We start from the raw sequence: 10,146 nt of genomic DNA, 5'->3' as shown, positions 1-10,146 counted from the left end.
CAGCGTTGACCTGCTGGGCTCCAGTGATCCTTCTGCCTCAGCCTTCCAAGTAGCCGGAACTACAGTCATGTGCTGCCATGCCTGACTAATTTTTGAATTTTTTTGTAGAGACAAGGTCTCGCCAAGTTTCCTGGGCTGGTCTCAAACCCGTAGACTCAGGCAATCCACTTGTCTCAGCCTCCCAAAGTGCTAGGATTACAGGCTGAGCCACCAAGTCTGGCCAAGATGGTATTTTTATATTTTTATACTGATAAAGGGATCAACCCAACAAGAAGACAACAACTTTAAATTTATATAAACCTAACACCAGAGTCCTCAGCTTTATAAAAGCAAATTCCACTAGACCTAGAAAAAGAGATGGCAATACAATAAATAACAATGGGAGACTTCAAAACTGTGGGAAACTTCAAAATTCCATTGACAGCAATAGACAGATCATCAAGGCAGAAAATCAACAAAGAAACATTGGAGTTAAAATGGAACCTACGGCAAATGGAACTAACAGAAATCTATAGAACATTCCAACCTGCAACTACAGAATATACACTTTCTAATTAACACATGAAACATTTTCCAAATAGGCCACGTGATAGGCCACAAATCAAGTCTTAATAAATTTTTTAAAAATCGTAATCATGTCAAGCATCTTCTCAGACCAAAAGCAATAATTAGCTCCAAGAGGAGCTCATGAAGCCCAATAAAGATATGCAAGTTAAACAATCTGCTCCTGAACGATCTTTGGGCCAAAAATGAACTCAAGACAGAAACTTTAAAATTCCTCAAAATGAATGACAACTATGAAACAAGTTACTAAAACCTCTGGGACACAGCCAAAGTTGTGCCCCAGAGAGAAACTTACAGTGCTTAAGTACTACGTTAATAAGACTGAAAGACTGCATACTGACAAACTAATTCATACCTCAAGGAACTAGAAAAACATGATCAAACCAAACCCAAAGATAGCAGAAGGAAATACATAACAAAGATCAGAGGTGAACTAGATGACACTGAAATCAAAGAATACAAAGTATCAATGATACAAAAAGCTGGTTCTTTGAAAAGATAACATTGATAGATCACTAGCTAGAATGATTATGAAATGAAGAGAGAAGATTCAAATTAGCTCAATCAGAAATGAAAATAGAGATATTACATCTGATTCGACTGAAATACAAAAGATCCAAGATTATTATGAACTCCTCTATGTAAACAAACTAGACAATCTAGAGGAAATGGATAAATTCTTGGAAACATACAATCCCCAACCTTAAATCAGGAAGAAAGAGAAACCCTGAACAGACCAATAATGAGTAATGAGAATGAAACAGTAATTAAAAGTTTTCCAACAAAAAAATTCTAGGATCTGACGAACTCACAGCTGAATTCCTACCAGACTTTCAAAGAACTGGTACCAATTTTACTATTCCATACAATTGGAGAGGAGGGAATTTCCCTCATTCTATGAAATCAGTATCACTTGGATACCAAAGCCAGGAAAAGACACAAGAAAACTACAGACTAATATCCCTGATGAACACAGATGCAAAAATCTTCAACAAAATATCAGAAACTGAATTTAATAGCACATAAAAATAATCCATCACAATCAAGTAAGTTTCATCCTAGGGATGCAAGGATGGTTCAACATATCAATAAACATAATCCACTACATAAACTGAATTAAAAACAAATATCACATGATAATTTCAATAGACACAGAAAACACATTTGATAAACCCAGCATCCCTTCCTTATAAAAACCCTCAGCAAAAACAGGCAAAGAAGGAACATTCCTCACAATATCCTCCTGCATGGAGAAAAGCAGAATGCATTCTCCCTCAGAAGTAGAACAAGGCAAGGATGTCCACTTTTACCATTCCTATTCAACATAGTACTGGAAGTCCTAGCCAGAGCAATCAGGAAAGAGAAAGAAATAAAGGGTGTACAAATTGGAAAAGAAAAAAACCAAACTATTTCTGTGTGCTGATGATACAATCTTATACTTAGAGAATCCTGAAGACCCCCCCCCCAAAGACTCTTGAACTTGATAAATGAATTTACTAATGTTTTAGGACACAAAATTAATACACACAAATCAGTAGCACTGCTATATACTAATAGTGAACCAGCTGAGAATCAAATCAAGAACTCAATTCCATTTACAATAGCAACCAAAAAGCTAAAATGCCTAGGAATATATTTAACTAAGGACGAAAAGAACTCTATAAGGAGAACTACAAAACACTGATAAAAGAAACTGTAGAGGACATGACAAATGGAGAAACATCCCATGTTCACGGACTGAAAGAATCAGATAAAATGACCCTATTACTCAAAGTAATCTACAGTTCAACACAATACCTATCAAACTACCAATGTCATTTTTCATAGAATTAGAAAAAAAAATTCTATAATTCATACAGAACCAAAAAAGAGCCATAATAGTCAAAGCAATTCTAAATAAAAAGAAGAGGCATCATATTACCTGATTTCAAATCATACTACAAGGCTGTAGTAACCAAAACAGCATGGTACTAATACAAGATCAGACATGTGAACCAATGGAACAGAACTGAGAATCCAGAAATAAACCCAAATACTTACAACCAACCAATCTTTGACAAAGCAGACAAAAACATACACCGCATGAAGAACACTCTATTCAACAAAGGGTGCTGGAGAAATTGGATAACTACATGCAGAAAAATGAAACCTGATTTCTATCTCTCAAAGTATATAAAAATTAACTCAAAATGAATAAAAACTTAAATGTCAGGCCTGAAATCATAAAAATCCTAAAAGAAAACATTGAAAAAACTCTTGTGGACATCATCCTAGGCAAATAATTTATGGCTAAAACTTAAAAGCAAATGCAACAAAAACAAAAATAAGTGGGACTTTAATTAAACTAAAAAGCTTCCACATAAGCAAATAAATAATCAACAGAGCAAACAGACACTACACAGAATGAGAGAAGATATTTGCAAATTATACATCTGACAAAGGACTAACATCCGGAATCTAAAAAGAGCTCAAACAAATCAGCAAGATAAAAACAAATGACCCCATTAAATAGTGGGCAAATGATATGAACAGACATCTCTTAAAAGAACATATACAAATGGCCAACAAATGTATGAAAAAATGCTCAACATCACTCACTATTATGGAAATGCAAATTAAAACCACAATGAAATATCACCTTACACCAGACGATCAGAATGGCCATTTACAAAACAAACAAAACACACACACACACACACACACACACACACACACACACACACACACACACACACCCCAAACTAATCTGGTATGGATATGGTGAAAAGAGAACACTTACACACTTTTGGTCGGAGCATAAATTAGAACAACCTCTATGGAAATCAGTATAGAAGTTTCTCAAAAAACTAAAAGTTGATCTACCATTTGCTCCAGCAATCCCACTACTAGGTGTCTACCCAAAGGAAGAGAGGTCAATACACAAAAGACACCTGCACTCACGTTTTCATCACAGCACAATTCTTAATTGCAGAAATGTGAAATCAATCTAAATGCCCACAAGCTGATCAGTAGATAATGAAAATGTGGTGTGTGTGTGTGTGTGTGTGTGTGTGTGTGTGTGTGTGTGTGTGTGTGTATGTACATTTTCTGTGACTGAATACTATTCAGTCATAAAAAAGAATAAAATAATATCTTTTGCAGAAACTTGGATGGAACTGGAGAACATCATCCTAAGTGAACTAACACAGGAACAGAAAACCAAACACTTCATGTTCTTTCATTTGTAAGTGAGAGCTAAACTAAGAATCTGCAAAGGCACAGAGAATGGTAAATGGACACTGGAGGCAGAAGGTGGGGAAAGGAGTAGAGGGATGAAAAATCACCTACTGGGGACAATGTGCATCGGTGGAAGTTGTAGGTACACTGAAAACCCAAACTTCTTCACTACTATACAATGCAACCATGTAACTAAAAACTATTGAAATAAAGAAAAAATAAAAATTAAAGGAACTTCACTGATTTACAACAATAAAATTATACCTCTGGGTTGTCTATGAATTTAGTTTTTTTTTTAAAGTCATAAGAGCGAGCATTTTCTAAAATGTAAAAGTAAATTGGAAAAGGAAAGTATACTGAAAAACTATATAAATTATTTATATCAATGAAATAATACCAAGAACCAATATTTGTATCATTCTATATACATAAGGTTTTTAAAGCAAAATTGCTTTTGAAGACTATAAATATATATAAAATATGTGTATATAAACATATATACACACAATTAAAATTACACATTTATAAACAATATTACTAAGCCACAATATATAAGATTGAATATAATAAATACTTCTTGAAATGTAGTACCAGGAAAGTTTGTCTGTTAAGAAAAATGAAAGCTACCTCTAACAGAGAATGAGAATCATGTAACCATTACATGTCCCTTTTTGTTTCCATTGCCAGAAAATTCACATGTGATTTAAAACTTGATACCAATAACAATCTTATCCCAAGTTGCTAATTATCACCTCCTATCTGTAAGTGCCTTCTCTCCTTTTATCTTGAATTGGTTTGGTGTTTGAGGTGTGTCACAAAATAAAAGTTACAGTAGAAATAATAAGTCACTGTGAAGCAATTTGTACAGTTTAGGCAGTAGTATATGTTTGAAAAATCCTCCTCCTTGGTGTTTGCACTGCCCCCCACTAGATGCTGTCCCTCTCTCTTTTCCTTTATGGCTAAATAAACTTTTTGAAAGAGTTGTTTATACTTCATGTCACTACTACATTACCTTCCAATCATTCTTCATCCCACTGCAATTTGCTTTCCACTTTCACCACTCCACAGAAACGTTTAGCTTCTCTATTTATCCACACAAAGTAAATGTAACCATTTGCAAATACGTTAGAAGTGACAGTTTTATGTAAAAGAGTGTCTTGTAACTATTTCATCTAAAATATTCTATAAAACTTGATACATGATGATGCCTGGGCAGCGAGACCTCATCTCTACAATAAATCAAAAAATCAGCCGGGCGTGGTAGCGCATGCCTGTAATTCCAGCTACTTGGAAGGCTGAGGCGGAAGGATCACCGGAGCCCAGCAGGTTGAGGCTGCGGTGGCCGGGAACGGCCACTGTACTCCAGTCTGGGCGACAGAATGAGACTCCAACTCAAAAAACAAACAAACAAACAAACAAACAAAAAACAAAAAAAACTTGATACATTTAAAAAATGTTGAGCTATTTTATAGGACTTTATACAGTAAGAAAGTTTTTAATACAAAAATTTTTATTGATGTATTTGAGCCAAATCTGAAATGGACTTCATCTTGAACATACGTGGGTAATGTGTTCTGAATGATAAATTATAGTGCCTAAGGCCATCTAGTGCTACAGTTGCTCACAAAGAAATTCCCCATACTTTCTTTCTCCATCCAAAACAGTGATTGTGACAGATAGAAGCAACATAACCCAATATTGGTCCTGTTTCAGTGATTTATGAACATAACCAGTAGGACTGAATTGTCAAGGCAGGCCTAGGCAGAGTCTAAGTGGACAAAACTACATTAGCTAGAGCATCTTTGAGGCTGTTTACACTTCAAGTGACCCATTATCTTGGAGTCTGCTAACATGGCCCAGGGCCTTTATGTTGCTTGGGCCAGAGCCTATAAGCCTATTCTATCCATAAGGAATATGAACAAATAGGTCTCTAAAAAAATAACTATAGGGCGGGCTCAGTGGCTCAGCCTGTAATCCCTGCACTTTGGGAGGCCAAGGTGAGTGGATTGCCTGAGTCCGCAAGTTTGGGACCAGCCCCGGCAACTTGGTGAGACCTCGTCTCTACAATAAAATAAAAAATAGTCGGGTGTGGTAGTATGCGTCTGTAGTTCTGGCTACTTGGAAGGCTGAGGTGGAAGGATCGCTGGAGCCCAGCAGGTCGACGTTGGGGTGGCAGTGAGTGTGCGTGCGTGCCACCGCACTCCAGCCTGGGCAAAGGAGTGAGACTCCAACTCAAAAAAAAAAAAAATAACTATAGCTAATAATAATAGCTACGGGACACTGAATAGACAATGTTCTAAGTGCTTTATGTTTACCACTACATATCACACAAACTAAACTACAGTAATAATAATAACTAAGTGCCTTAATAGACTATTTCCAATCATCATCTTATTTAATCCTCTCAACAACTGTAGAAGTTAGGTGGCATCACTACATTTTAAAGATGCTGAAACTGAGTTGTAGAGAGGTTGAGTAACTTGCTCAAGGTCACATGACTAGGAAGTACTGGAGTTAAGCCGGTAACTACATTACTAATGATGTTTCTTTTGGAGATGTGTTTGAATTTGAAACCTGAAATGCCAGGAATACATCTCCCTGTGCAGACATAGGAATTTCTTCTTGATCTTCTTGATAATAATGGTGGAAATTCTTTCAATTACAACTGATGATAATAACTTTCATCACTTTGGACACCTGGAAGAATGTTAGTAAAAGAAAGTTTTCCTCAATACCTTCCTCTTCTTCATTGTTTCTAACCAGCACTAGGAAGAAATTATGCCAGGTGCTTCCTTCAAAACTGTTTCGTTTTAACGTTGACAAGAAAAAAAATTGACTACTAGTTGGGGGTCTTCATTTTCCCCATGTATGTCTGTGTGGGTTTTCTCCAGGTATTTAGTTCCTTTCCACATCCCAAGAATATGCACATTAGGAAAACTGGCATATCTATACAGTCCCAGGATGAGTGAGTGTGGGTGTGTATGTGAGTCCAGCCTGTGACAGAACAGTATCCTGTCCAAGGCAGGTTCCTGCCTGTGCCCTAAACTGCCAGGATAGAATCTGAACATGTATGACCTTGACTTGGAATAACTGAGTAAATAATTATCCTACTTGTTTGTATTAATCTTTCTTAAATATATGTATAGCTTACATGTATTTCAGTGTTTAATATTAGAAGTCCTTCAGTCTTTATTTAGAAGTTTGGAGATGTTTTTGTGTCCAGAAATAGGCCATAGGAACTTAAACCTTGTTTACATAAATTCATATATGGTTTCGTTATATGTCATTTCACTTAAAGCCAAAGTTTCCAAGAACCTATTGATGATGTCAGTGAGACTTACTGTATTTGGAAAAAAAAGCACAGGGATAGAGAGGAAGGAGAGAAGAGAGAAAAATTTCTCCTCTCTCCTACTTCATTAAAAGTCAGCCCAACACCCATAGGCACACAGGAACAAGTTTAATGGAAGTGATGAAGGGGAGGAGCTCCTAAGGTTACCTGTGGTTGGTTTTTCAGATGCTGGGATTATGCACAGGGTAGACTATGTAAACAGTGAAATGTCTGCACAGAATTTAGAAACCAGCAGATAGAGCCCATTGGTGATTTAGGATGTATTATTTTAAGTAATATACATGAAAGTTACACATGAAAGAACTCTATAGACATGATTTCCTTCCTCCTTATCAATATTCTCACTCCAGAGAAGACACTTGATAAATCATTAAGGGATTATCTTTGTAAATCAAGAAAGGTTAAGCTCTGAAAACTCACCAAGTTGTTGGAGCTTCATCATCTCCCATTTCACCTTCTTCAACGTCCATTCCTTCTTCTCTATCCTCAGTGTGCTAAAATGAAAAAAAAAAACAAAAAACGTATAGATGCTGTCATTAGACAGAAGATAAAAGCTAGAATAATAGGTCATTTACACATGCCTAACATTATAAGAGAAGTCTAGTCACAGCAACTATCTAGACCTATAGTTAATCTTTAAGGCAATTAGAATCCTATGTGACAGGTATCAAAGAACTTGGGAGCAGTATGATGATATATGAAGACAGTGGAAAATTTTAAACCAGCATTTTAAACATGGCCAGTAGATTCTCTATGGGAATAAAGGTTCTATGGATGCTTTGCAAATGCACATGTTGACAAAGACAATTCAATAGTAAAATGGGCAAATAGCATTAATAGACAATTCAGAGAAGAAAGATAAATTCCAATCAACATATATTCAGTTCCCCAATTCTGATAATGATAAAGAAAATGTAAATTAAGACAAAGAATTATTTTTCAAGTATAAATATGAATTAAGCAAAATTTTTAAAAAATTGATGACTCAGTGTTGGCATGAGGCTATAGGAAAGTGGGCAGGCATTCTTCATGTGCTGCTGGTGGCAGTATAAATGGGCACAGCCTCTTTGAGAAGCAACTGGACAACAGATGTCAAAATCTGAAATCTGCATATATTTTGATCCAGCAATTTTACTTTTCGAGATGTATTCAAAGGAGACACCTATATAATTTAGCAATGATATTACACACAACTATTCACTCTAACATTGTTAACAATTTTTCACTTTTAGAGATTATCTAAAAGTGGATATGATATATCCACTCAAAGACTTATCATGAGTCATTAAAAATCTAAGACAAATCTAAATGTACTGATGCAGAAATATATCAGCTAAAAGAAGAAAGTGAATTTCAGAACAGTATGTATTATAGGACCTCATTTTGGAAAATACAACATGTTTGTAAATATATACAAAAAGTCCTGGAATGGTCAGACAATGTTATATGTAGTTACACAGATAATATGTATTTATAGAAAAAATAAGCATTCTGTGTAAAAAGCATGAACAATGTTTAAAAAAGAAGGTAAAGTTACTCCATAATCCACTTTAAGATTACTACTATTAAAACAGAAAATATAGCTATTTTATTAATCAATTTTAATAGAAAGCATAGCTACCCCATAATCTACCATAATCTGTCTTGGATTATAGACAAGCTACACTTTTATTTTATTTTAATTTAATTTAGTTTTTTTGAGCTGGAGTCTCACTCTGTCACCCAGGCTGGAGTACAGTGGCAAGCTCATGGCAACTGCAGCCTCAACCTGCTGGGCTCAGGCAATCCTTCTCCTCAGCCTTCCAAGTAGCTGGAACTACAGGTGTGTGCCATCACACCCGGCTAATTTTTTGATTTACTGTAGAGATGATGTCTCGCCAAGTTGCCCAGGTTGGTCTCAAACCCATGGGCTCAGGCAATCCTCTCACCTCAGCCTCCAAAACTGCTGGCATTATAGGCGTGAGCCATCGCGCCCAGCCTGTACTTTCTATTTCAAACACTGTTGAATTTTTTTTACATAGAATACATAGCATTTCTATAAATTAAAAATAAATTTTTGATGACCTAGAGGCTCATTCATATGAGTCATCTCAATAATTTTTTTTCTTTTCTCATGTGAGTCAGAGTCTCTATTGTCCAGGATGGAGTGCAGTGACACTTTCATGACTGCTGGCAACCTTGACCTGCTGGACTCAGGCGATCCTTCTGCCTCAGCCTTTCAAGTAGCTGGAACTTTTGGTTTATTGTAGAGACAAGGTCTCGTCGAGTTGCCCAGACAGGTCTCGAATCCCTGGTCTCAGGCAAACCTGTTGCTTCTGCCTCCCAAAGAGCTGGGATTACAGGCATGAGCCACTGTGCTCAGCCAACAAACTGATAAATACAGGTTCTGTGAAATTATTTCAAATCAGTCTCACCTTCTGGCCCAGGGTGCTTTCCTGCTCATTGGTATTGAAAACAGTGACATTTTCCAGATTAAATTGACTCTGCAAGTTAAGACCTATTAAAAAAAAAAAAAAGAGAGATTTTCAAAACAAATCCACTGACACCTAAATATGTATATGACCGTAACTTTTTTGTCATAATCAAAACATATAAGGCAACCCCCTCAGGTTCCCTCCCACTGTGAGAGTTTTTCTGTCCTCTCAATAAATTCTGCTTTCTACAAAAAATACATTAAAAACGCCAAATCCATAATCAAACACAAGATTAGCTAATAGTAATACATTTAATTTTCAAACCCTTTCAAAAATTCACTTCTTAAAAATGCCTTTTGAGTACAGGAATACCTTGCTTTATTCTGCTTTATTTTTTTGTGCTTTGAAGATGTTATATTTTTAGAAAGTGAAGTTTTTGTGGCAACCCTGCATTGAGCAAGTCTATCAGCACTATTTTTCCAACAGTATGTGCTATCTACTGTGTCACATTTTGGTAATTCTTTGTTTTTGTTTTTGTTTTGTTTTTTGAATTGGAGTCTCACTCTGTCGCCCAGACTGGAGTGCAGTGGCTGCTCCCGGCCT

General features: G+C 36.1%; 1 protein-coding gene across 2 annotated transcripts in view; it reads right to left on the bottom strand.

Moving 5' to 3' along the window:
• THOC1 (THO complex 1) overlaps positions 1 to 10,146 on the bottom strand; it is a 68,611-nt gene that overhangs the window by 40,353 nt on the left and 18,112 nt on the right. For both annotated transcript variants that reach the window (XM_021718666.1, XM_008070234.2), the window contains exons 8-9: positions 9,544 to 9,626; positions 7,550 to 7,623 (exon numbers count right to left, since the gene is read on the bottom strand). In XM_021718666.1, coding sequence (XP_021574341.1) covers positions 7,550 to 7,623; positions 9,544 to 9,626 — 157 coding nt within the window. The remainder of the gene's footprint in view (positions 1 to 7,549; positions 7,624 to 9,543; positions 9,627 to 10,146) is intronic.

This window comes from Carlito syrichta, unplaced genomic scaffold (assembly GCF_000164805.1).
Source record: "Carlito syrichta isolate Samal-C Ts95f unplaced genomic scaffold, Tarsius_syrichta-2.0.1 Scaffold313204, whole genome shotgun sequence".
NCBI lineage: Eukaryota > Metazoa > Chordata > Mammalia > Primates > Tarsiidae > Carlito > Carlito syrichta.
This window is presented reverse-complemented; position numbering and strand designations above follow the sequence as displayed.